Source organism: Gasterosteus aculeatus, chromosome 18 (assembly GCF_964276395.1).
Source record: "Gasterosteus aculeatus chromosome 18, fGasAcu3.hap1.1, whole genome shotgun sequence".
Classification (NCBI taxonomy): domain Eukaryota; kingdom Metazoa; phylum Chordata; class Actinopteri; order Perciformes; family Gasterosteidae; genus Gasterosteus; species Gasterosteus aculeatus.
In genome coordinates this window covers 4,534,399-4,562,351 of record NC_135706.1, presented here as the reverse complement: position 1 = coordinate 4,562,351, position 27,953 = coordinate 4,534,399, and the positions used below count along the sequence as shown (strand labels likewise).

General features: G+C 44.9%; 1 protein-coding gene across 9 annotated transcripts; it reads right to left on the bottom strand.

Moving 5' to 3' along the window:
- Positions 1–624: 624 nt before the first annotated feature.
- LOC120808343 (solute carrier family 22 member 6) lies at positions 625–22,627 on the bottom strand. 9 transcript variants are annotated; one of them, XR_005709953.2, is made up of 11 exons: positions 22,081–22,627; positions 21,341–21,444; positions 20,976–21,130; positions 20,300–20,468; positions 18,650–18,773; positions 18,191–18,297; positions 4,961–5,172; positions 4,283–4,391; positions 3,397–3,609; positions 2,722–2,817; positions 625–2,215 (listed from the first exon to the last, which is right to left on the bottom strand). XR_005709953.2 is itself a non-coding variant. In XM_040161207.2 (10 exons), the coding sequence occupies exons 1-10, from the start codon at positions 22,426–22,428 to the stop codon at positions 2,793–2,795; spliced, it is 1,566 nt and encodes a 521-aa protein (XP_040017141.2). In that variant the 5' UTR covers positions 22,429–22,627; the 3' UTR covers positions 625–2,792. The 9 variants fall into 9 exon arrangements, 4 of the variants coding, with proteins under 4 accessions (XP_040017141.2, XP_040017142.2, XP_040017144.2 ...); XR_005709955.2 differs by having other exon boundaries at positions 2,722–2,814; XR_013453489.1 differs by having other exon boundaries at positions 18,659–18,773; positions 22,081–22,624.
- Between the last annotated feature and the right edge of the window lie 5,326 nt (positions 22,628–27,953).

Genomic DNA, 27,953 nt, shown 5'->3' with positions numbered 1-27,953 from the left:
CTTTGATCTTGCTAACTGCTTTACTGCTGTTATTAGCGAGTTAGCCCTGCCTTGTTCAGCTGGATAAGAGTAAACAGCAGCAGCACAGCTGCTGGAGGTTCCTTACGTTCCTCACGTCAAAGCAGGACAACGCGGTGGTCCCGTGCTACGTTAAGTTACGTCTGCATATTTTGCCATTGACACACTTTTTAAATTTACTCAGTGTGAAATGCTCGCACACTTTGGACGACTTAAGTCAAATAGACTTCTCTGCCTGCGCCATGTGACTCACAACAACTGCCGATGCTGCTGGCTGCTCTTTCCTCTACGTAAGCTAGACTTTAATTCTGAAATTCGTTGCCAACACTCGTAATAATTTAATAATAATTTTTATTGATTTCATCAATTCGTTGTTGCAGCCCTAATTATTATACACATTTGTTTGAATTGAACTTACAAAGCATAGATTTTTGTGAGAAACTTCAATCAATCCAGTTAATCGAGGGAACGTTTTAATGGGGTATAAACTCAATTGATTTATAGTTTTTATGTTATTAACCACTTTGGGATCACACACATAATATATATATATATATTTTTTTTTTTTAAATGAAAACATTTAGAAAGCAACAGATGAGTATGAAATACACTCTGCTCGAGAAATCTTTATTTTAAAAATCAAGTATATCTTTCACAGCAACAACTTGAGCCACAGAATCTCTGAATATAAAATTAAAAGTTTAGATGCAGCAATACAATCATTTTACATCAAATCAAAAAGTTCAACATTTGTTTTTACTACTTACTAATTTGTTTTTCATGCATTTAAAAGATAAAACATATTACATATTGTGCACCACGCCTGTCACCACACTTCTTTTCCAGAGTACCAGAGAGTAGCGATGGGCCCAATCACCATGAGGCACGCTCCCACTCTGACTCTGTGAGGGTTTGGTTCTGTCCCATTCTCAAATCGTTGAGCGTTTAAGGCTCTCTGCGAGACATTTAAGCCCTTTATGAACCCTTTTCGTGAGTCACCATTAGCTGCTGACCCAGCCCAAAGGAATTACCCAAAAGTCATTGTAATGGGACTTTAAAAACGGGATAAGCATTGAAAGCATGGAGGTGTAAAAAAAGGTACACAAAGAGGAGGGCACGTGTGTTCAGATCGTCATATCAAAATGTATACTTTTAAAACATTGAGGTTTAAAGTTAGAGAAACCCCCCCACAAAATCAGACAATATTAATTTATCAAATATAAAATGTTGTCAATTTTTTTACAAAAAACAGTAAAACATATTTAAAGAATACCTCTTATTTGATGAAGAAACAGCCTGAAAGATATTCAAATCAGAGATTAAAACATATGAAATAAATACCCTCAATTTTAAATAATATTTCTTGTCATGGTGACGTGTCATGCAGCAGCAAGGAGCTGTAACATTCGTATTTACACCATTTAAAGCACTCACAGACCCCTCACACTCAACCACTTACCAGGTGACGTTGGTTATGTCTCTGAGGATTTAGGGTGGGGATCGGGCCTTGAACTGCAGCGGCATCACTGACTAACCTTCAAATACTTTGTTTATCGTCTGAACGCGCTCCGCATAGAATACTGATAACACAATATATATATATATATATATATATATATATATATATATATACATACATACATACATACATACATACATACATACATGTAAATGTAATAAATGTATTTTGGATGTTGAGGTGAACCGTCGCTTTGTGGTGAACCGCATATGTTGCCAAGCGAGGGGACTGAAGAGTTCAGAGAGTTCACACAACATAACAAGCCTTTTCCAGTCCATGAACAACCATTTGAATGTTAATAAGATCTTGGATATGACTTTCAGATGGAAATGTTATTGATTTAGCAGATAGCCAACAACATTGTTCTGAGCTGAAGGAAAATAGGAAAACATTGAAAAACATTTCCAGGAAAGTACCAGATCTTCAGTCTTTTTTACGACTGGTAAATCGTTTCTTTTCCAGCTTGCTGAGGGTAACTTGCTCTTCAAGGAGAGACGTCTGGGACACAAACAAGCTTAAAAAGGAGGAAAAAAAAAAAAACTACCCCAGATTCCATGGGCTGACAATAACAGTGTCTCCTCTCCTGGCACCTCTACCAGGTGATGCTCCCGTTTAGCTGTGGGAACATCAGTGAAGGTGTGAAGGAGGTCGAGGTTGAGAGCTCGGGGACAAAAGAATCTAAAAGGAAAGTGAATGCTGTGTTACACACACGTGGATGCATACTATTCAAAGCCTGCTGTATTTTGTGTCGATGTTGTGTTTACAGCTTGTTCCCGAGTGACCACAGAGTCCCGCGGAAGAAGTCACTGCAGCAAACCTGTGCTCTGTAGTAGGATGAAGCTGTCTCATTGAATAAGGACTGTATATGGCTATATGGCTCCTTTTGACTCAGTGCGATGCCTAAGCAGCTGCTCGTCACATAACGTAGGGACTATACTAAAACTACATAGATGGAGTCACCTCACTCCATTGACAAAACAAGATGTAAGTTGATGATCTTTCACACACAGGAACTACAGCCAAGACGGTATAAAAACGAAAAAAAAGATGGATGAAAATATTACTTACAAAAAAAGTGTTTGGAATTGTTCAAAGACTCTTGAAAAAAGAACAACTAATCTTTACTTCAAATGAAAGTGTGGATGTTGAACGTAACAAACACCAACTTGTCTCGCGGAACGCACCGGTGTTGGTGTTCTAGTTGTAGTTGTTGTTGATCATCATCAGTCCATCCCGGTGCTGCAGATATCCGCTTTCAAAGAGGATTGTCATCCTCCCTACTGAAACAGAATAGGTGGGAGACATGAGACAGAATATCTGAGCTTCAGTGCAGATAGAGGAACAACTGCAGAGTCGGGATGAAAAACAGGTCCGGTAAAAAAATTCCACTTCTTTAAGGATGAGTGGAAAAGATCTGTCTAACATCAACGCTAATCTCAAAAACATAATTTGTGTCTACATACATGGGTTAATATTACAGAAATGGCTTTCAGATTCAGGGCAATAGTCCCTGGAGTGGCAAGGCTCAAATTGTGGGTTAAAAAAGTTCAAGAAAATCATTGGTGAGAAAGTCAAAGTCGAGGTGCATTTCAAACTTCTACTATCTTCTTTCCCCAATTGCACATAAAAGGGTTTGAAGTTATTACAACTTGGATCTTGTTTTAATTTTGCCAGTCCTTGTGGACAAAGGTGGTAGTGTTTCCATGAGCACCATAACTTTGAAGAGTGGAGATCTGCAGCTGCCAGAGCTCCTTCAGAAAACTGATTTTTCAGTTTTGACCAATCCTCCAGTGCCTTTTCTTTCCTTCGTTGGTTACGTGAAGTTAATAAACAACAGTCTCAAAACGGCGGTGTCAAACCTGAGGTCGGGCCCCTCCACGTCTTCGATGGTGTCAGGTAGCGGCCTGTTGGCCGTCTCGGGTAGCAGCAGGGTGAGGGCGGAGCCCAGCAGAGGGCAGAGCCCACAGAGAACCATGGGGGCCTGGGGACTGATGCCCTTCAGGAGGTACATCATGGGAGCCAGGACCCCTCCAGTCCGAGCACACATGGAGCCGATGCCGATCCCATTCTGTCTGCGGGAGACACACAAGGTCAGCACCATGTCACAAATTACCACATGGTGATGCTGACGCGCATGAATACTTCCCTAGAATTTCCCAAGAATGACATCTCGCCTACATCCGCCAGCAGGTTAACCCCTGAATGTGCAACGCCGTGCAGAATTTGAAATGTAAGCCCATGAAGAAGGATGAATGAAGAGGGCAACTTATGGCTGAGAAGTGAGCCTGTGGGGTATGATTCAAGATATAAAGTAGGCTACATTTCTCCTCATGGCGTTCGAATTAATCTGACAAACATTTTATTTGACAACTCCCCCCTTAAAGAATCATAATAGAGCCTACTTTTCATGGCATTGGACTTTAATCTATGTTCCTTTTCTCTGCCAAGAGCACAGATGTGGTCAAAACACAAGAAAGATATTTTAGAAATGGACGTTATTGTAAAATATATTATCTATGATACGGATAACAACTATGGACAGCTGATTGCTTTTTGATCAGATGGCTCTTCATGGCGTCACACCTCTAATCACAACGTACCATAGTCACAGCTGGCTTTATTTCACGACACAGGGTCAAAGGCCATTGGATGTCAGGTAACCGATCGAAGGCCTTTGCAACCAAAACAGGTTTGGTTTTGATACAAGTGAGTCAGGAAGCAGTGTTTTGGGTGGGAAACACTCACCTGATAACGGTCGGGAACACTTCAGCTGAGTAGACGTAAATAATGGAAAGAGATGCCGTGATTCCGAACTTCCCAATCATGGCCAGTACAGTTTTGACGACAGACAGCTCTAGAGGTCAGAAGGAAGTGCCTCTCAGTCATGGGTGCAGCTTTGTGGCACCGCTACACGCTAATGAACGTCAATTTACATTTGGTAATTTTGGTTACGAACAAATACTATTATGTAACAAAAAAATATATCTAAAAGAGCCTGTACAGTTCTGGAACAAGTGTTCTGAAGCATGCATTTCCCTTGCTGAAGACAAAACTGAAGGGGGAAATGCCCAAAGAACAAGCAGGAACTGAAGACATGGCCAAGCATCACCAGCCTCCTCCTGATTTGATGTAAATACCCTCAAATTAAAGCAGAAAGTCTGCACTTAAAGCACATCTTGATTGCTTAATTTCAAATCCATTGTGGTGGTGCACGGAGCCAAAATGATGAAAATAGTGTCAATGTCTAAATATTTATGACCGGACTGTAGTTCATACATGATATTAGTTTGTTATATAATCCTGGTTGTAAAATAAGCCACCATAAAAAGCTTCTATCTTGGCCACACCGCTGAGCCCTAACAGATTGCAGATGTTTGGACAGTATCTGACGAGGTCGGCAGAAAGTGCCGACTGCGTCCCTACCGTTGGGGATGAAGATGGTCAGCAGGCAGGCTGAGCCCCCCACGGCCAAGAAAGCCAGCTGGGAGAGCTTGCGGGAGCGGTTGAGGGTGAACAGGGTGATGGTGCGCGCCGGCATCTCCACCAGGCCAAAGATCATCTGGGTCAGATAGATGTTCATTCCGAAGTCTGAAATGTTCAGCGACAGGCCATAGTACACAAGCACGTTGGCGAACCTGAGGCAGAAAAAGTCTTATTATAGCAACATTTTTGGAGTGCATTGTGTAATCGACACACTAACGATGAGACTGCATGGGAACCCTCTAAAGATTTCCATTTGAGGGAGATTAAGGACATAGTGCATGAATAGTTTGGCTGGTATGAAGTGGGGTTAATTTAGGTGCTCACCCATAGTCAGTATGTTATCTGCAGCGATAGAAATTAGCTAGACACCAGTTTGCAGAAACATGGACTGGTGCAGCAGTCCTATGTTAAGACACCTAAAAAATTCAGTTAGTAAGACCATTATTATAATAATTATTATTATGTCAGCGAAAGGCTCTCCAGCTCTCTCATAGCGAGGGAAACTTGGAAACTTAATTTTAGTGTCCAACATATGTTTTGCTTCTGCCCCAGTCCAAATAATGAAAACCTGCTTCGCTGACAACGTCCATCTGTTCAAGTAGATGTTTGCCAAACTTCTGTCTCCAATAAGGCTTTGTATTTCCCTTCCTTCTACAGAAACTTTTTCCACTTTGCCTGGTAATCGTTGGTACACCAGTATTTTATTGGTCTAATTTGAGCTGCCAGGAAGTACGCCCTGAGGTTTGGTAGTGACATCCCCCCTTCATTTTTTCCCAATCTGTAATGTTGCATATTGGGATCTGTAATGTAATGTTGCATATTTCATTCTTGGCTTTTGGCCTTTCCATATAAACCTTGAAATAATTTAGTTTGAAATAATTTTTAAGATGGACGTTATACTAGAGCTGTGGTTTAAAGTAATAAGGAAAAAACGATTAGAGGAGGAGCTCGGGCCCCTACGAAGAATAGCCTACGATACACAATTTATTCAAGGTATTGAATTGATCAGAGGTTTAAACAATGGATCTCATATAGAATAACACCAATATGCATAGTTATCAAAGATCGAAGTATGGCAAGCTTCCAGGAGCTGAAAGACAAATACACGCTGAATAACCAGAACCACTTCAGATATTTACAATTAAGGGACTTTTTTAACAGCAAAATAAAGCACAAAATTAGACAGGCTAACAAAGGAATAATTACAACCATAATGGGAGTTTACAACTAAAAAAAAAAATAGAATCATATCGACCCTATAACCACAACTGATGGAAAATCTAGGAAAAACAACATGTTATGTAAAACTAAAATGGGAACAAGAACTTGGAGTGAAAATCACAAATGATGAATGGTTAAATATCTGGAGGACACAACAATCCTCAACATCCTCGCAAATGTGGAGGGAGCATTGTTGGAAAAATGTCATCAGATTCTTTATTACCCCCCAAATCACAAGCAAGTGTGTCTAATGCCCAACCATGTTGGAGGAATTGTGGGGCAGAAAATGTAAACCACTCCCATGTATTTTGGCTTTGTCCAGAAATTACTGAATTCTGGGAAAAGGTTCACACCACCATTGTCAGAATCCTGGGCTATGACGTACCTAAGTCATGCATCTTTCTTTACCTTGGTAATATTACAGTAGTTGATGTTGTAAGAGAAGACAAGTATCTATATAAAATCCTGCTAACAGCTAGCAAAAAGGCTATTACAAAGAGATGGAAAAGGACAGAGCCAGCAACAATAGTGGAATGGATGAAGATAGTGACCGAACTATTTGATATGGAACTCACAAAATCAGAACCAAAGAGGAACAATGTCGTGACAAATGGGAGAAATGGAAGAAGTTCAACACATCAACAACAGTATAGGAGAAGAGCACATGAATGTTGCCTCAGGATTAACTTCGTTATAGAAAGTACAGAGCCATCCAGACCCTTTTCACCTCCCTCTTTATTTTTAATTTTTAAATTTATTTTAATTTTAATTTTCCTCCCCCCATTTCTTTTTGTGCCTATGGATATGTATGTATGTGTATAAATGTACTTACATATATATGTATGTGTGTACCCTGTCTGTGTTGAAAATGCAAAAATAAAGTGATAAAAAAAAGAAAACCCGCTTTGCTGTTCTCGACACTTCCAACAGAAAGAAAATCCCCAAATACTGCTCACAGTGGTAAGAGAGACCACCCGTACAAGAACTTAAGGAGGAACCAGCAAGACGCACAAACAGGTACTAGACAGATATTTATGCTGAAGAGGTATGGTGCTGCAGGCAGCTCTGTCCCATGTGTCTGAGTTGTCAGCTAGCCAGGCCGCTGTCTATGGCTCCTCTACTGAAGTTGAGGTCAATGCAAATGTACACACGATCCAATCCTCCTGAAGGCGACAGTGCCCTTCTGGAGTAGCAATGTCGTGAATGCTTGTTAAATGCTAAACAAAAGTCAATGAAAGGCATTCCCTCAATTCCCTGGTTCTTGTCTTCGAGGTTAGCCTTAGGAGTTGTAGGGACCGGAGAGGTAGGGTAGGGAAGGGGCACAGGGTCAGGGTTTGTGATGCACCCCATGACACTTCCAGACGTCCTGGCGGCGTGTCGTCCGTGGCTTCTGAAGTGATCATATCAGGAGGTCTGTGCAGCAGTAGGCTGATCACATTACGGTTTAACCCATTCTAACGGTCGGTGAACAGACATTTGCATCCTGGCGATGTGGTCAGAGCAGCCAAGGGGGAGCACTGGACAAACCAGGTCCAGAGTGTTCCTTCCTCTGGTTAATGAACACACATGCTGGGAACATTTCAGCACGTTGTCTACTTTGATTAATAAATAATTGCATGCATTTACGGTGGCCCTTAAGTGTAAAACACAACGGCAAATAGGAACGCACACCGGCAAATAGGAAAACACAACGAAATTAACTTCTTACGGAAAGGGTAGGTCCTTATAGCAGATATCAGAAGACGGACCGTTCTGATTGGACAGACGGAATGTCTGTCTTTTAACCATCTTAATCCGAAGCCTTTCGCCGGCGACGGAAAGTGACATGGAGGATTCAAATTACTGTGACTCCTTAACTATTTGCACAATCGGATTCTGAAAGCTGAGAAATGCAGCTTCCTAGATATTATGGCAATCAAGAAATCAGTGGCGGGAGAGCCTGTGATGAGGGGTGGAAGTGAGCGCAGCAAGAGAGCCGCAGCAGAAAGTCAGGGAGAGATCGCGATGTTTTACAGTGTCTTAAAAGTGTCCTATTAGTTTCACCATTGTTTTACCGGTGTTTTGTTGTTCAATTATATTTGGGTGTTGTAAATAAAAGTAAATAAAGGGGGGGTTCCGACGCCACGGACGTTATGACCGACACGGCTCGGGGACCGGAGTCCGATTCCTTGGAGTGAGGAATTGTATGTGTGGCAGGAGTGCGTGACACTTGAGAGCCCTGTATCATTTCCTGTTAAAAGACAGACGGTCCGTCTGTCCAATCAGAAGGGTCCGTCCTCTGCTTTAAGGCCCTACCCTTTCTTGTGTTTTCCTATTTGCCGTTGTGTTTTGCACTTCAGGACCTGTATTATTTGATATGATTTCACAGCTGCCCTGGTTATTATCTCCGTCTCACAACTTAAAGTACACAGCTGATCGATTTAATACAAATGCACGTGGTTCATTAAAAAAAAAAAAAAAAAAAGTAGAGCTTGAAGAAAATGCTTGAAGAATTATCGGAGAAATACCCTAATCATGTTTTTAGAAGGGACCTATAGAGCATGGAGCAGGACCAAGGACTCGTCTCTGTTCTTGTTTTGCTGGACCTCAGTGTCGCATTTGACACCATTGATTGTTGTATCATGTTGTAAAGAACATTTAATTGGTATTAAAGGAACCAAACTCAGCTGGTTTAAGTCATATTTATCGATCCCAGTTTGTATTTGTAAATTGTGAATCCTGTTGGTGAGTCCTACAAGGTGCTGTGATTGGACCAATTTTATTTGCCATATATATGCTTTCTTCCGGCAATGTTATCAGCAAACACTGCATAACCCTCCATTGCTATGCAGATGAGACCGACCAGCTTGTTGGACAAGAATGTCTTGCATCACAAGCAATTTTCTAATTCGAAACTCAGAAGTCAGAACAAGACAAGACAGGTTGTCTTTATAGGCCCAGAGCGCCTTTGAAGTCAGCCTTACTAGAGAGCTGCGCTCCATAAATGCTGGGCTACTTGTTGTTCCAAGAGTCTTATAAAGTGGGATGGGAGCCAGAGCCTTCAGTTATCAAGCTCCTCCTCAAGCTTCCACTTTCAGTCTGGGGGACAGACACAGTCAGCTCAAACTCTCTCGCATCACCAACTTTGTATTTGTGCTTTCTCACCTCACAGGTTTCAATGGATCATGGTTCTGTCTGATGGTGGTTGTCCCTGCAGTGGTCCTGCCGTACACCTTACTTACTACTCACGATATTTGATCATTTCTGTCGTATTAATTGAATGTATTGTACATCTTTTACCTTGTTCCCTCTGTACACATGACATCCATTGTTTAAAAAGGTTTAAGGTTTAAAAAATATATCAGTCATGAAGATCAGTGGTCCCCAACCACCGGTCCACGGGCCGTTTGGTACCGGGCCGCCCAAGAAATAATTATTTCCGTTCATTTTTCTGGACAGTCTTTTATTTTGAAAAATGAATGGATTCTCTCAGTTACACTTGAGCGCCAAAAATTTAACCCACAAGCTAGCAAAATGAGCAAAACACAGACGTCTTTGGAAAGTTTCTTTTCGAAGGGGAAAAGGGCCAGTGAAGAGACAGAAGAGCCTACAACCTCCAAGAAAAAGAAAGTTTTTAACAGACAATACAAGGAGTTCTACTTGAACTGCGGCGAACGGCTCTCTAACGAGGCAATGAAGCCTTCAAAATTGCTTCGCCACTTTGAGACCAAGCACCCTGGATTAAAAAACAAGCTCCCGGAGTATTTTGAAAGAAAAAAACAGGAACACGAAGGACAGTGTCACACCTGTATGTCAAGTTGCGTTTTTGTCCTGTCTCCAGTTGTTTTTTGACTTCCTGTTTTATTTTGGAAACTAACTCCCTCTCGTTTCAGGTCCCTTGCCCTTCCTCATGTGTCACCAGTCTGATTGTCTCCCCTGATTCCTGATTGTGTCCACCTGTTCCCACAACTCCCTCATGGGTACTTATAGTCTGCGTCGCCCCTTGTCCTGTGCCAGTGTGTCTTGTTGTTTTGCCCTGCACACCAGCCCTCACGTCACGAGTCAAGTCAAGTCCGATAAAGTTTGTCACGTCCTTTTGATCCCTGTTACATTTCCTCGTTTAAGAGAGATTTTGAGTTTTTGCCTTTTGAATTTTGATCTCAACCTTTTTTCCTCATTAAGAGAGATTTTGAGTTTTTTCCTTTTGAACTTTGATCGCGACCTTTGTTTCCTCGTTAAGAGAGATTTTCAGTTTTTTCTTGTTATTAATAAAAAGCAATATCAGCTGAACCCTCTGCGTCCGAGTCCTCCTCCTTCCTGCCTGACAGTACACACTGGCCAGAATGGACTCGGCAGAGAAGGACCAGCTGACGGAGGCGCTGCGCGCTCAAGCATCAAGACTGGCGCAGCATGAAGACCTTGTTGCTGACCTCGATCGAGGGGTTCGGGGACTTGCTCAAAGCCAGGAGGGGTTTAAGACTGCTATGACCACGCAGGTGGGACTCCTAAACCGTCAGGTAGAACAAATTCTCACCTTGCTCTCCAGGAACCCCGCGGCTTCTCCCGAACAACCCCCCACGCCGTCTGAGCCCCCTCCCGTAGCCACACCAGCAGATGCGTGCACGAGGCTGGCACCTCCGGAACGATACTCCGGAACCATCGGACAAAGTAGGTCCTTCATCATTGAATGTGAAATGCACTTCGAGCACTCTCCGATGCACTTTCCCACAGAACGGTCCAAGGTTGCCTTCATGATGTCCCATCTCACGGGAAGGGCCAAGGCATGGGCCACCGCTGAGTGGGCTAGGAGTTCGGCAGTTTGCTCATCACCAAAGAAGTTTGCCGACGCTCTCAGACTTGTTTTTGACCCTGTGGCAACAGACCGAGAAAGGGCTCGTGAGCTCAGTCAGATAAAGCAAGGTGGACAGTCCGTTTGTGAATACGCCATACGTTTTCGCACCCTGGCGATGGAGAGTGGGTGGAACACCACGTCCCTCTACGATGTTTTTCTGAGAGGGCTCTCCGACCAGATCCAGGACCTCTTGGTCCCATTGGACCTGCCTCTGGACCTCGATTCCCTCATCGCCCTCGCCATCCGCACCGACAACCGCCTACAGGAACGGAGGCGGCAGCGTGGGCCCAGAGGGACACCCGCTGCACCTGGCTCTTCCCCGACGCTCTGGGGCGCCGCATCGCGTCAAACCTCCCCTGAGCGACTCTCAAGAACCCGTGCCGGAGGCGAGGAGGAGCCCATGCAGATGGGGAGGGCCCGGCTCTCTCAAGAGGAACGACAGCGACGCTACCAGGAGGGCAGATGCTTTTACTGCGGCGAGCGTGGCCACCTCATCACCGCCTGTCCAGTAAAGGCCAACCAGTCGGTGAGTCAAGTCGCCGAAGTAACTCCTACTCCACGCCGATTGACCACAGTGAGGATTAAGCACCGGGATAAGAACCTAGAGCTGGGGGTATTGATTGACTCAGGGGCAGATGAGAGCCTAATCGACTGGGGGTTAGCACAAAGACTGGGGCTTCGGGTTGACCCATTGAGTAAACCGGTTAAAGCGAGCGCACTTAATGGAAGTGCATTGTTCACTATAACCCATGTTACAGAACCGGTGGAGCTTCGCATCACCAATCACTGGGAGCGCATACAGCTGTATTTAATACACTCACCTCTGCACCATCTCATCCTCGGGTTCCCATGGTTAATTCATCACAACCCACACATAAACTGGCGCACCGGGGACATTATGGTATGGGGGGAGGGTTGTAGGACCCAATGTCGGGAATCATGCCCCCAAGGGAAGAACCCCACGCTAAACCGTGTCGTCACTCACCCTGTCACAGACTCGGAGATCACCAATCTGACTCAAGTTCCAAGCTGCTACCACCACCTCGCTGAGGTTTTTAGTAAGAGCAAGGCCACAGCTCTACCACCTCATCGCCCGTTCGACTGCGCCATTGACCTTCTGCCCGGCTCCACCATCCCGAAGGGCCGTCTTTACTCTGTTTCCGGGCCCGAGAGGCAGGCCATGAAGGACTACATCGAATCCTCCCTGAGGGCGGGGTTGATCCGACCTTCCTCGTCCCCAGCAGGGGCAGGTTTTTTCTTTGTGGGAAAGAAGGATGGAACCCTTCGCCCCTGCATTGACTACAGCCCGCTTAACGACATAACCGTTAAGAACAGATACCCTCTACCTCTCATGACCTCAGTATTCGACCAGCTTCAACAGGCGCAGATTTTTACCAAACTGGACTTACGCAACGCCTATCACCTGGTTCGCATTAGGGAAGGGGATGAGTGGAAAACGGCATTCAACACGCCGTCTGGACATTATGAATACCTGGTCATGCCCTTTGGTCTCACAAACGCCCCAGCAGTTTTTCAAGCGATGATAAACGATGTGTTAAGAGACTTTTTAGACCAGTTTGTGTATGTGTATTTAGATGACATTCTGATTTATTCCCCCGACCTAAACACCCATAGGAACCATGTTGAACTCGTCCTGCAACGTCTCTTAGACAACGGGTTATATGTGAAGGCGGAAAAGAGTGAATTTCATGCCGATACTGTTGCCTTCCTGGGCTTTATCGTAGCCCCTGGGAGGGTTCAGATGGATCCGGCTAAAGTAAGCGCGGTAGTAGAGTGGCCAACTCCTGATAGCCGCAAGAAGGTACAGCAATTTCTCGGTTTTGCTAACTTTTACAGGCGGTTTATCAGAGGCTTCAGCGCGACAGCAGCCCCGCTCCATGCTCTTACCTCCCCGCAGGTGGCGTTTCACTGGTCCGCCGAGGCAGACGCAGCCTTCCAGGAGCTTAAGCGGCGCTTCACTACAGCACCCATCCTCACGCTCCCTGATCCGGCTCGCCAGTTTGTGGTGGAGGTGGACGCCTCCAATAATGGGATCGGGGCCATTCTCTCCCAGCGAGCAGAGTCTGACAACAAGCTTCATCCTTGTGCCTTCCTGTCGCGACGACTGACTGCAGCGGAGCGGAACTACGACGTGGGAGATCGTGAGCTGCTGGCAGTGAAGGCGGCGCTGGAGGAGTGGCGGCACTGGCTCGAGGGGGCACAGCACCCTTTTTTGGTTTGGACAGACCACAAGAACCTGCAGTACATCAAGAAGGCCAAGCGTTTGAATTCCCGTCAAGCCCGCTGGTCCTTGTTTTTTAACCGTTTTGATTTTTCCCTTTCCTACAGACCGGGATCAAGAAATACCAAGCCTGACGCCTTATCCCGTCTTTTCAGCCCGGAGCCCGTGGCCAGGGAACCTGAGCCCATCCTCCCACTACACTGTGTGGTTGGAGCGGTTACCTGGCCTATAGAGACCAAGGTGAAGCAGGCCAACGGTGAGACCCCCCCACCTCGTGGGTGCCCAGATAATCGTCTGTTTGTCCCTATTAATCTGCGCCCACAGGTGATCCACTGGGCTCACTCGTCTTTGCTCACCTGCCATCCGGGCGTACGTCGGACCATGTTCGCCATCACGCAGAGGTTCTGGTGGCCGTCCATGGAGCCGGAGGTCAGGGAGTACGTTGAGGCATGCTCCGTCTGCGCCAGGAACAAGAACTCCTCCAGAGCCCGCGCAGGCTTGCTACAGCCGCTGCCCATCCCGTCCCGGCCGTGGGCAGAGATCTCGATGGATTTTGTCACGGGGCTACCGACCTCCAAGGGGAACACCACGGTGTTGACCGTGGTGGATAGATTTTCAAAGATGGCACACTTCCTAGCCCTACCCAAGCTGCCCACCGCTAAAGAGACCGCTATCTGCATGATGAACAACGTGTTTAGGATCCACGGGTTCCCCAGAGACATTGTGTCCGATAGGGGGCCCCAGTTTGTCTCGCGGTTCTGGCAGGAGTTCTGTAAGCTCATCGGAGCCACAGCTAGCCTCACATCGGGGTACCATCCCGAGGCCAACGGACAGACGGAGCGCCTCAATCAACAACTGGAAACCAGCCTCCGGTGCCTGGTGGCCCAGAGCCCTGCGTCATGGAGCGAACACCTGACGTGGGTAGAGTACGCCCATAACTCCCTTCCCACCTCCGCCACTGGCATGTCTCCCTTCCATTGCGTTTTTGGTTACCAACCCCCTGTGTTTTCCGAGTCCGAACCAGAGGTGTCTGTGCCCTCCGCCCAGGCCTTGGTCCGCCGCTGCCGCCGCATCTGGGCAGCGGCACGCCAGACGCTGATCAGACAAGGGGACAGAGTGAAGAAAGCAGCGGACCGCAGGAGGAGACCGGCCCCAGTGTACCAGCCCGGCCAGCGAGTATGGCTCTCAGCCAAGGACCTACCCTTGCAGGTCGAATCACGAAAGCTGGCCCCTCGCTTTGTCGGCCCGTTCCCCATCTCGAGGATTATCAATCCAGCAGCTGTGCGCCTCCGTCTGCCCCGGTCCCTGAGGGTACACCCAACTTTTCATGTCAGCAAAATCAAACCAGCGAAGGAGAGCGCAATGGTGCCAAACCCCAAGCCACCCCCACCCCCTCGAATGGTCGAGGGGGGGCCGGTCTACACGGTGAGGAAACTGCTGGCGGTACGTAAGCGGGGACGGGGCAGGCAGTTCCTCGTGGACTGGGAGGGCTACGGCCCAGAGGAACGACAATGGGTCTCGTCTAGCTTCATAGTGGACCCGGATCTCATTCGAGATTTTTATAGAGCACACCCGGACATTCCAAGGCCGCCTGGTATTCGGCCTTGAGGGGGGGGTAATGTCACACCTGTATGTCAAGTTGCGTTTTTGTCCTGTCTCCAGTTGTTTTTTGACTTCCTGTTTTATTTTGGAAACTAACTCCCTCTCGTTTCAGGTCCCTTGCCCTTCCTCATGTGTCACCAGTCTGATTGTCTCCCCTGATTCCTGATTGTGTCCACCTGTTCCCACAACTCCCTCATGGGTACTTATAGTCTGCGTCGCCCCTTGTCCTGTGCCAGTGTGTCTTGTTGTTTTGCCCTGCACACCAGCCCTCACGTCACGAGTCAAGTCAAGTCCGATAACGTTTGTCACGTCCTTTTGATCCCTGTTACATTTCCTCGTTTAAGAGAGATTTTGAGTTTTTGCCTTTTGAATTTTGATCTCAACCTTTTTTCCTCATTAAGAGAGATTTTGAGTTTTTTCCTTTTGAACTTTGATCGCGACCTTTGTTTCCTCGTTAAGAGAGATTTTCAGTTTTTTCTTGTTATTAATAAAAAGCAATATCAGCTGAACCCTCTGCGTCCGAGTCCTCCTCCTTCCTGCCTGACAGTCAGAAGGAATTACTGGCGGCCACCACATCAATAAATGCGAAAGCACTGAGAGCATAATACTTGGTGGCTAACCGTATTGCTAAGGCTAAAAAGCCATTCACTATTGGTGAAGAGTTGATCTTGCCCTCCACTAAAGACATTTGCCGCAAACTTCTGGGAGAGGCTGCTGTTAACAAGATAGCATAGGTACCTTTGTCGGCTAGCACTGTGACCCGGCGCATTGAGGAATAGTCGAAGACATTGAGAAATAATTGTTGGAGAGTATTAATACGTCACCATAGTACGCTCTCCAGGTAGATGAATCTACGGATGTTGAAACAAGGCAATACTACTTGTTTATGTGCGATATCTTTATCAGGAGGATGTACATGAGGACATGTTGTGTGCACTATCGTTGACAACCAACACCACAGCCGCAGAACTGTTCAAGTCGCTGGATGGTTATATGTTAGGAAAACTTAAATGGTCCTTTTGTGTCGGCATATGCACAGACGGAGCTGCGGCCATGACCGGACGGCTGTTTGGTTTAACTGCTCGGATTAAGGAGGTTGCACCTGCGTGTGAATCTACGCATTGTATCATTCACAGGGAAATGCTGGCAAGCCGAAAAATGCCACCGGAATTGAACTGCGTTTTGAATGATGTCGTTAAAGTTATTAACCACATCAAAGCACACGCCCTTAACTCACGCCTTTTTGAGCAGCTTTGTGAGGAGGACGCGGAGCACACACAGCTTCTCTTATACACAGAAATAAGATGGTTATCCAGAGGGAAATCGCTGGCCAGAGTGTTTGAACTACGAGAGCCGCAGCAAAGATTTCTCTCAGAAAAGAAGTCACCGCTGGCAGCACATTTCAGTGACGAAGAATGGGTCGTAAAACTGGCATGCTTGTGTGACATATTCAGCCTGCTCAATGAATTAAATCTGTCACTTCAGGGAAAGCGGACAACGGTCTTCAACTTGGCAGATAAAGTAGCTGCATTTAAAGCCAAACTCGATTTGTGGGGACGGCGCGTGAACAGAGGCATATTGGACATGTTTCAAACATTAGCGGGGATTTTGTGCGAGACTGAGCCTGAGCTTTCATTCTCCCAGCTGGTGCACGATCACCTGTCTTTGCTTTTAAAAGAGTTCGAGCGCTACTTCCCAACCAAAAAGGACCCACGAACTGCCAAGGAATGGATCCGCGATCCATTTATCAACAAACCAGGGGAATCCAGCAGGTCTGTGCAAGAAGAGGATCAACTGCTGGAGATCGCAAACAGCGGCGGCTTCAAAAGTATTTTCGAGACAACAACTCTGCCGGTGTTCTGGATTAAAGTAATGGCAGAATACCCGGAGATCGCAACCACAGCATTGAAAACCCTGTTGCCATTCCGACATCCTATCTGTGTGAAGCGGGGTTTTCTGCCGTGACAGCAACCAAAACAAAACAACGGAGTAGACTGGACATAAGCAACCAGTCTATGGGAGATGGGACCATCTCGTTGCAGAGAAACAAACTCAGGGCTCTCATTGATTTGGTGTTATCGTGAGTAAACTGTTCATGCACTTTATATTCACACACCCCCCCCCCCCCGGTCCGCAGTACAGTTGTCAAGCATTGACCGGTCCGCGGTGATAAAAAGGTTGGGGACCACTGATGAAGATGATAACACTATAATAACTTAAACTAAATTATAAATGAAGGTTCAATAAACAATATTGACAATATATATACAATTCCATCAAAACTCGTTCACTGCTATATGCATGAATGATGTAGGATCACCTGGCTGTTATTATTATTATTATTTTAACCCGTAGTCAGTTTTATAATCAGGTCATCTTTCACTATAGATGCTGCAATACTATAATAGGGAAGTTAATATTTGATAACAATAACATGTTTTATAAAGGGAAGCACCTTCAATGCTAAAGAGAGTAGTAACGTTGGACCTCTAAGTTCATCTACCAGTTTGGTTTCCTTAGTCATGAAAGACGAAAGTTGCCAAAAAATGAACAATTGTCACAATAAATGTACTACTATGAAATTGGATGCATTACTTCAACATTATGGCTTATTCTGTTTAGATGTTAAAACACATAACGATTTACGTCCGAGGCGTTACGTTTTGTTGGCAGTAGTATTGTTACACCTTATGTTTCTCTTTATTTCCTAGTGTGTCAAACTTTTTGCTGGATAATAACAAACCTTTTGGAGCGTGGTACATTTCAAAGTGAGAAAGGGAACTGGCCTTGAAAATGAAATGGGAGATGTGGCATAACCTTTCTTGTATGAAGCATTATTTTCCTCCTTTTTTGTTCTTCTCTTTTATATTTTCTCTATCTTGTGAAAATCTCAGCAAATACACACACAAAAAGCTTTCCTCTGACTTGTTTGGCTAGAGAGGAAATAACGAGAGATGGTGTGGATAAGTGTGTTATAAAAGAAACATTGTTCAGTTTTACAGATTGGATAATGAGTTTTGCTGTTTGGGGGGGGGGGGTGCCATTGTAACACCTTAAAAACACGCAAATAATAGAACCATACGAAGCCCTACAGTATGGCACAGATATCAGCCAGTGGAGTTAGTATAAGTTACCAAACTAGCTCCAAATGTACCCACTGGAGAGCTTTTTATTTTGGTGTGTCATAACATGGACATAGGGAAGAAAATAATGGATGCATTCTAAATCCAGATATAAATACCGATATAATGAAACAGGACAGACTCATACTCACCAGAGATAAAAAACAATCAAAGACTGCTTCCTCATTTTGGGGGTGCGTACAAGGTCAATGAATGAATGTTTTTTCTTCACCACGGTTTTCTCTTCAATGTTATGGACCTGGAGAAACATGCAGACAGTGAGCAACAGACTTTAGACTCAGGGTGGCACAGTGGCAGAACATTACTGTTTAAGTAGTTTGCATGTGTGAATGAAAATGACATTTATGCAAAGCAATGATACTTGCTTTAGAGTGATAATGAGGTTAGTGCGCTCTTACTGCTGCTGGAGCAAGGGAAAGCATTCTGTACTGGCGCTAGGCGGTGACGCTGGCGTTGTAAAGATAACTAGGTGGAGGCAAATAGCCATTGCGTAATGGCCATTTGGTAATGATTTCAAAGAAATGAATACATGTGAAAATATCTATTCAGTGGAAAACAAGAACCAGTATGTTAGAAATAGGTATCTCTACCTGACACACCTCCAAATCTTTGGTGAGGGGCTTCCCATTCATCTGCGCTGCTGTACGGATCAGTTCCCATGCTTCCTCTTTTCTGTCATTTGCCATCAACCAGCGAGCTGATTTTGGCAACACCCTAAAAATGAAGAAGCAAATCATTCAGGTGACCTACTGACGAACACTTGTGCTTGGCCCTTTGAGCTGGAGGGCTCTTTGATTAGACTTTTGGCCTTGTTCAATATGGTTTCACTCTTGACCCTGTTTTTACCCTGACCCCCTAACATGACTCTAGGTTTGATTTAGTCTTTAACCACAAATGCGTTACTTTTGCACTAGTTACACTACTAGTTGTTTTGGTAGGCTAACCATTCCAGACATCAACAAATGACAACATTTGTCAACTGTAGGAGGAATCAAGAGGATCATCCTCGGTTTAAATTAATTGCTATTTAAGCCCCACTGAAGAGGTAAGAGTTGCCTAATTTACAGGCAGCATCAGTGAAAACAGTCCCTGATCCATACCACTGAGCATCTTCTAAGGCCTGCCTACCTTGCTGTATCTGCCTCCTCCCAAGTACATTATGAAATCGTTCTCTTTCTTTGTTGATTTTAAAAATACTTGTGTTTCTTGAGTCACAATTTCTTGTCATCTTTCATCTCTTCGCACAATCCCATTGATATTTTCTCCCTGTTGCCCCTTTCATTCGGCCCTTCAGACGTAATCCACTCCAATTCTTTAAAGAGCTCCTGAATAACGTGGGTCCCAGCCTACTCTTAATTATTATTATTATCATCCCTATGAAACCTCTTGTTTCCTGACAGTTTTAGGATGGCGAGAGTCTTTTTGTAAAAGAAAATAAATAAAAATGTCATTGATAGATTCTATTTTGAAACTGCGATATATTGCTCCAAAACTTCCCATTTAAGGAGGATATAGAATCAATGCATTCCAATCAATCTTTCATCACCATCACAGCACAGTGATAATGAAATTATATTCTAGCCCTGATAGACTTCAATTTCATCTCCCCCTTCTGCTACGCTCAGCAGACACAAAGCCACATTTTTCAGTTGAGCCTAACGAGGTGGCCGATATTAGTGCCCACCATGACCGCCTGTCTGCTTCATTTCAGCTAAACTCAGAAAGCCCTCCGAACGTAAATGTAACACTCCACGAGAAACATGGCTGCAACCCTCGGCCAGAACCTGACCTTTGACCCACACAAAAACCAGCCCGCATAAACCAGCGTTTTCCATCTCTGTAACATAACCAATGTTGTGTATTTGTATAGGTATCTTCTCTGTCTATAACGGCTTATGCATGTTTGAAAACATTCTTTTATAACTGTGTCCTGCTTTGTACATTTGAATTAAAAGGTGAGTTACTAATAAAATCATACTTGAGTAAGATCTATAGCAAGAGGGATACTCCTCACAGAATGTCATTGCATTCTGCAAAAATTCATGAAGAATTTGGCACATATTGTGCAAGACAGAGAGGGTTTGCCACACATTTTCTTTTCCATCACAGGGACTTAAAAAGGGACTTCCTGTGTCGTTAACAAAGCACAACGTATGTTGGGCCGTCTGTTTTGGGAATTTGAAAATAGTGGAGAGCAGTACCCACTGTCCCAAATCCGAGTCCTCCTGCAGCCCACTCACCAGATGTAAGAGACAAAGAGGAGACCAGGTGCTGAGATGGCCAGCTGCAGTTTACGCCAGTCTCTGATGAGATACGCCACTCCGGCCAGAAGCATATAGCCAAAGCCAAAGAAGTAGTCTGTGATTATACCTGCCAACATCCGTTGCTTAGGTCCTGTCCATTCCGTGCCTGGATGAGACAGACACAATGAATATGAAATACATACAATAACATATACTGTATCATCAGGGTTATTGCTTCATACCTCAATCAGAGACCCAGATGACAAAATACAACTGTTTTAGTAGACAAAAATAAACAAAAAAAGCTAGAAAAAGGAGCATTTAACCATGTTAAGGAGCTTATTATTCTTATCGACTTTCATCTATGCTAGTTTAGGTTTAGTTTGTTTTTCCAAAGATTTGAAGTACCAGCAGCTCTTTGTTGTGCCTGCTTCCGTCACACAGACTGAATGAAAAGTGTTGACAGTCAGGTCGGTGAATTATCTTGAGTACCCGCAACATTCTCGTTGGAGAGACATGTTGCTATCGTTAAAGGTGCAATGACATCTCACGGCATCTCAAACACATGGTAAACAAAATCAAGCCAATGTGCCAGGCCATCATTTTTTGGTAAGTTATTCCAATACAGGACACAGAGACAAAACCCCCAGAATGCTTTCAATGAGATGCTGACCTAGGACAAATGCATTCATGATGACGCCAGAGATGGATGTTCCAACCACAAACCGAAGGGCAATGTAGACGTAGAAATTAGGGGCGAAAGCGGCCCCAACCCCAAAGACAGCCTGGACGGCCAGGTTGATGAGAATAATGATCCTGCGACCGTACCTGGAACAAGACAGTCAATCGGTTTACATTTTCACAATTGTTCAAGGTCGACAATACTTGAAAATGTTTTCTAATGCATAATTCTAGAACAGCACATGATGAATGGGAAGTTAAAGTAATGCAGAGGGGAGATTGTGGGGAAAATGAATCAGGAGTTGCATCTATACATTCGACAGTGCTCTAAGGATCGACAGGGGTGATCAGACTTACTTATCGGCTAAGCTTCCGTACACGACGGCTCCAACCAGGAGACCAAACATGTACACGGAGGAGCCCATGTTGTTCATGCTGGCGCTATCACAGACCAGGTCCCACTGCAAGAAGCACAGGAAAGTAATATTCTGTGTATTAAAGTTACTCGAAATTATTCATGTCCCCCTGAGGATCAATCATTTATTTTCCATAGACTACATTGAGCACCAGCTATAGGTTCACTACAGCAGTTGTTCTTGAGGCGGTAGTCCTCAGACCAGCTGGGTTGGAGATGCAGTGAGAGCATGTAGTGCTGCAGGTCCTTATATCATCCACAGCTGGGAACAATATGGCTGAGCCCGGTACACCAAAGTAGAGGACCGGCCAACTTCAAAATCAAGTGCAGATTCGTCTCACTTACTGACTTACACAACTGAGGTCACTGCAGATGGCCGCACGTGATACCGTTTTGCCCAATCACATCATTTTGGTGATGTAACCCCGTGCCCAGGGCTGCCTTCAGATTACAAAACACGGCAGGGGAGGCCGGAAGGTGTCTGCTCTGCAGGAGCCCATCCCTCTAACTTCCCTCGGTTCAATGCGGTCTCAGGTATCACCAGAGACCGCTGTAATAAAACCGATCCTTCCACATTCCTCAGCTGCATGGAGTCCTCATGTTAAACACATCAGGTGAGAAGTCAGGAAATACAAAGTCCCGAAGAGGCCTGCCAGGCATGCCGGTTGTTTTTTTCACTCACCTCAGTGACCGTGGTGCTTTGGAAGGTCTCTGTGCTGTACTCCCAGCCCCCCTGGCAGCTCCCAGCGGGGTGTCCATCAGCGAGAGCTGCAGCACTGCTGCGGTTCAAGGGGAGCGTGCAGGACCCATCACGCCGGACGCCAACAGCGGCCACGTGGCTGAAGTTGAAGTCTGGAGGGGTCAGATCACCCCCTAAGGAGCGGCATAAGTGCGGGGGGACGGCCCCAGTGAAGACGGAGACCAGCATGTGGAACGCCAGAAAGATCTGAGGCAGACAGATCCACACAAACAGGATCTTCTGGAACTTCCCGAAGCCACCTATGAGACAGAGAATGCCATCAAAGTTCATTTTTCAGACTCACAACCTGTGACTAGAGCCGCTTGGATTCACAACGTCCACAGCGTTTCTGAAATGGAGGTGCCAAAGATGCACAGGCAGAGATAAACGACCGGAGAGGACGTCAGCAGAGAGCTGGTGACAGGTGGAGAGCGTGTGCTCCGGTTTGGGTGCGACCTGCAGCTCTCCGTAATGCGTTTCTCTGAGTGACTTAACCTCACATGGGAGTGAACCAAAGCAGGAGGGAGGCGTCTGCCCTCTGAGGGAGGAGCTGCAGCCGCCTCCCCCTATGTCTCTCCCTTGAAAAGTTTTATAACGTCAGATTTTTTTTTTTTTATCCCTCTTATTAAACACATGAAGACCGTGTGTCAATAGTTTGCGGACATCCCTCAAGCCTCACTCAGTGTAAGTTCTGCTGACTGAAGGGACAAATTAGTGGGAAAAAAAGCACCTTTGCACTCCCAAACCTGTTTTTTGGGAAAGGCATCACCTGGCGTTTGCGTTTCAACTGACAAACTTGTTCGATTGTTCTCAGCGGGATATTAACACTGGCTGAAAGACATGTGCATTCCAGGCGCTATTCAGTGATTCATTTGACACAGGATGCCAAGTTGTGGTGGGGGGAGGGGTGAGTTTCTAAACTGGGGACACAAAAGGAGTAGATGAGTACAGCAGTGAAGAATTATGACTATGCTCTTATCGGCAGCTCCCATTTATCATTATTTGCTGGCATGAGCTACCCTCCCATTGGTTGACCTTGGTGGGCGGGGGGGGGGGGGGGGGGGGGTTCTTCCACAAGGAAAAATGAGCCTTCCGCTGTTACGTGGCTCAAAGCTTACATTGTTATCAAAACCATACACAAAATGTGGAACAGAGATCCTGGGGTAATCTGAGAGGGCTGATGCTTGGCATTCTTGGGTTGTGGTAGTCAACACGTGAAATCCTGTTTAAGGCTTTCGCGGTTTGAGAGAAACCGCGCAACTATATTCAACTTGTTGCCGACAGAAAACAACATCTCCCATTCAGTGCAAAGCGGACAAAAAGGTAAATAGTGAGCATGATATTTTCAGATGTATAGAATATAAATAGGCTGTGATGAAAATACATATAGGACATATTTTTTTAACAGCAGTATACCCTTTACATAGTAGCAGTTAAAATATTATTGTAAATCTCAACTTAAACTAAAAAATAATGTAATCAAATCAAATACAGCAATTTGCCATGCAAGGGCATACAGGTTTTATCTAGTTTTTTTATACTTGTTATGTATGGTCTACACCAAAGTCTGGCCCGCGCGTGGTGAAATTTCATACAGCCTCCAGCTTTGGTCTTATAATGTATAATCTTTATCGCGCCATAGCACTGTTAAATAAATCATAAAACTTGCAATTCCCCCTTTAAGACAGCCTTACTAACTCATTTAAAACAATCACAAGGTAAAGATATTCATCAGCTTCATGGAAGTTTAAGGTATTCCATATAGTGTGTCAGTTATTGGACTCTCCACAAAAGGCAGAATTGTGTTTCTAAAGTGGCTTATTTTTGGCTATATTGCAACCTGAAAAATAAAGATAATTGTGACAATGAATATTTTGAATTATTGGCATGTAACCCTTTTAGTTTAAAAATACCAGAGGCGAGTATTGGCCTCTGCGCATCCTTGCATGATCAAATCTGGCCCTTTTTGAAAAAGTTTGGACACACCTGGTGTTACGCCCCAGTCTAGGGGTGCCTAAGGTGCAACATGGATAGGCCCCAATCTTCCCCGTCTCCCAAGTAGCCACACACACTTTAAGTTTATATAGGGGATATTTATTGAAAAAAAGAGCTAGGTTGAGTAAAACCCGGTATGTTGGGTAAAAACAAACCACGGCTTCGCCGTTGCCCATCCCCAATGTAACAAACAAACCAAAAAACGATCCTAGCTAAAAATAAGACGCTGACCTACCAAAACAAAGGAGAAAAATAATGACATCAGTCTTACCTACCTAACTACTTTAAAACAGGAAAAAACCAACTCAAAAGAAAAACAGAATACTTATTAGGCTGCACGGTATGATACAAGTGGCTGGTTGGAAGAGGAGGAGGACGAGGGTTGTGTGCTGCTGCTGCTGTTCTCCCCTGCTCTGGCCTGCTCTGCCTCGGACGCCATCTTTGCTTCCATTATATGCCGGCTGAAGCCAATCACAGGACGGGTAGGAGACCGTCCACCAATCCGCGCCTGGTTGTGGCACACCCCTTTTTGAATAAAGGGAAAACAAAAAGACACAAAAGGAAACCCACAAACACTACACATATGACCCCTCAGTCATAACACTGGTCTATACTTTGCGTTTGAAGTTCACCCACGTTGTGTACCCCTCGCGAGATCGGACCCGGCAGGAGACGGAAGCTAAGCTTTGATGCTATTTCGCGTCCCTATTTGAACCTGGCTGATGGAGCAGTCGTTGAAGGATCCCAAACTTGACCAGCGACGACATGTACAGCCGCATGTCGTCATTCCGCCGCTGGTTGTCGAGGTGGTGCCCAGTAAATAATGGGGGCTTCGTTGATCACTGGAAGACGTTTTGGGGAGAGCCTGGTCTGATTAGGAGGGACGGCATCCATCCCACTTTGGATGGAGCTGAACTTCTTTCTAAGAACCTGACCCAGTTTCTTAGTGGACTTAATCCATGACCCAGAGTTCAGACCAGGGAGCAGAGTCGCAGTCTTACACACTTCTCTGCGCTTCAATCTGAGCAGTCACTCAGCATAATGAACCCTATAGAGACCTTGTCTGCCCCACGGACACAGTTATCTAAGTTAAAGGTAAACAACCGAGGAGTTATAGTAAATAACTTAATTAAAGTTAAAACTAATAATGCAATAGTGCAACAAAATAGGAGAATTAAAGGGGGTCTTTTGAATATCAGATCTCTGTCATCTAAAGCTGTTTTGGTAAATGAACTAATATCAGATCACCATGTTGATGTATTTTGTCTTTTTTTGTCTGAAACGTGGTTGTTGAATGGGGAATATTTCTGTTTAAATGAAGCGACTCCTCCGAGTCATGTTAATACTCATATTCCCCGAGACACAGGCCGAGGGGGGGGGAGTGGCAGCTATTTATGACTCCTGCCTTTTAATAAACTTTAAACCTAAGGTGGATTATAACTCATTTGAAAGCCTGGTTTTCAGTCTTTCGCAACAGACCTGGAAAATAATCCAGCCGGTTCTCTTTGTAATAGTGTACAGGGCCCCAGGTCCTTATTCAGAATTTCTTTCTGAATTTTCACAGTTCTTAACGAGTTTGGTCCTTAAAACGGACAAGGTAATTATTGTGGGTGACTTTAACATTCATGTGGATGTCGACAACAACAGCCTTAGTACTGCATTTATTTCATTGTTAGATTCAATTGGTTTCTGTCAGTGTGTAAATAAACCAACTCACTGTTTTAACCACACTCTCGACTTGGTTCTTGTGTATGGGATTGGGATTGAACATTTAACAATTTTTCCACAGAACCCTCTCCGGTCGGACCATTGTCTGATAACCTTTGAATTTCTACTATCGGAACCACCTCCTCCTGCCAAGGGTTTCTACAGTCGACGCTTATCGGATACCGCTGTAGCCTCATTTAAAGAAGCCATTCCTTCGGCTCTAAGTTCAGTGCCCTGCCTCAAGATACAAGAAGACTCCTGTGAGAACCTCAGTCCGTCCCAGATCGATAATTTTGTCGATACTGCTACAGGCTCTTTGAGAGTGGCGCTGGACGCTATTGCTCCTCTGGAAAGAAGAATAGCAACAAGAAGGAAGTCTGCTCCGTGGTATAACCCTAAAACACGGAACCTAAAGCAAACTGTGAGGAAACTTGAACGATTATGGCGTTCCACCAAATCAGGATCTAGGCTAGTTTGGCAAGACAGCCTTAAAACATATAAGAAGGCTCTCCGTAACGCAAGAGAATCTTATTACTCATCATTAAGAGAAAAATAAAAAACAACTCCAGGTTTCTCTTCAGCACTGTAGCCAGACTGACAAGAGAGTCACAGCTCTGTTGAGCCGTGTATTCCTTTGGACCTCACTAGCAACGACTTCATGAACTTCTTCAATGATGAGATTCTGACTATCAAAGAGAAAATTGATGGTCTCCTGCCTTCAACCAGTGCCGACCTGTCCTCTGATGTAGGAACCTTGGATGCAGCAGCAGGCACTGATGCCTGTTTGGATGCCTTCTCTTCCATCAACCTTGATCAACTGACTTCTTTATTTTCAAAGTCTAAATCTTCTACTTCCGATCCGATTCCGACCAAGCTGCTTAAGGAAGTTTTTCCTTTAGTTAGCACATCCTTATTAGATATTATGAATCTGTCTTTGTTGACAGGACATGTACCACAGTCCTTCAAGGTAGCTGTAATTAAACCTCTTCATAAGAAACCTACTCTTGCTCCAGAGGTGTTGGCTAACTACAGACCTATCTCTAATCTTCCCTTCCTCTCTAAGATCCTTGAGAAATCCGTCGCAAATCAATTATGTGACTTTCTACAAAACAATGCTTTGTTCGAGGATTTCCAGTCAGGATTTCGAGCGCATCACAGTACAGAAACAGCACTGGTGAAAATTACGAATGATCTTCTACTTGCATCGGACTAAGGACTCATCTCTTTTCTTGTCTTGCTGGACCTCAGTGCCGCATTTGATACCATTAGACCATTGTATCCTGTTGCAGAGACTAGAACATTTAATTGGTATCAAAGGAACTGCACTCAGCTGGTTTAAATCCTACTTATCGGATCAATCCCAGTTTGTGCTTGTAAACAGTGATTCCTCAAAGACCACCAATGTTGGTCACGGAGTACCACAAGGTTCTGTACTTGGACCGATTTTATTTACCCTCTATATGCTTCCTTTGGGCGATCTTATCAGGAAACACTGCATAAACTTCCATTGTTATGCAGACGATACTCAACTGTATCTGTCAATCAAGCCAGAAGAGACGGACCAGCTAGTTAGACTTCAAGAATGTCTTGGAGACATCAAAACTTGGATGACCGGCAACTTCCTGATGCTAAACTCAGAAAAAACAGAAGTTATCTTGATAGGCCCAGAGCGCCTTCGAAGCCAGCTGTCACGTGATACAGTTTTTATGGATGGAATTTCTCTGGTACCCAGCATCACCGTCAGGAATCTGGGAGTTCTCTTCGACCAGGATATGACCTTCAACTCTCATATAAAGAAGACTTCAAGGACTGCCTATTTTCATCTACGTAACCAGGGCTGTAGTGGAGGGTAAATGCACGTAAACGCCGTTTACGCACCTCTAGAATTTTGGAAATAGCGTTTACGCACCTCAAAGTTCCCTGCGCCTTGTATTCTTTCGTTGGAATAATCCGAAATAAAGTTGGTGTAATTTTAAAACAGCTAAGACTACGTTTCCTATTGTTGAACATATAAACGCCGTAGTCTGAATCATATTCATCTGCGCTGTATTACGGTCTGTGACCATCCAATCAGTGCCTTGCGGCTGCGGCAGCGACACCAATCAGGATCCAGG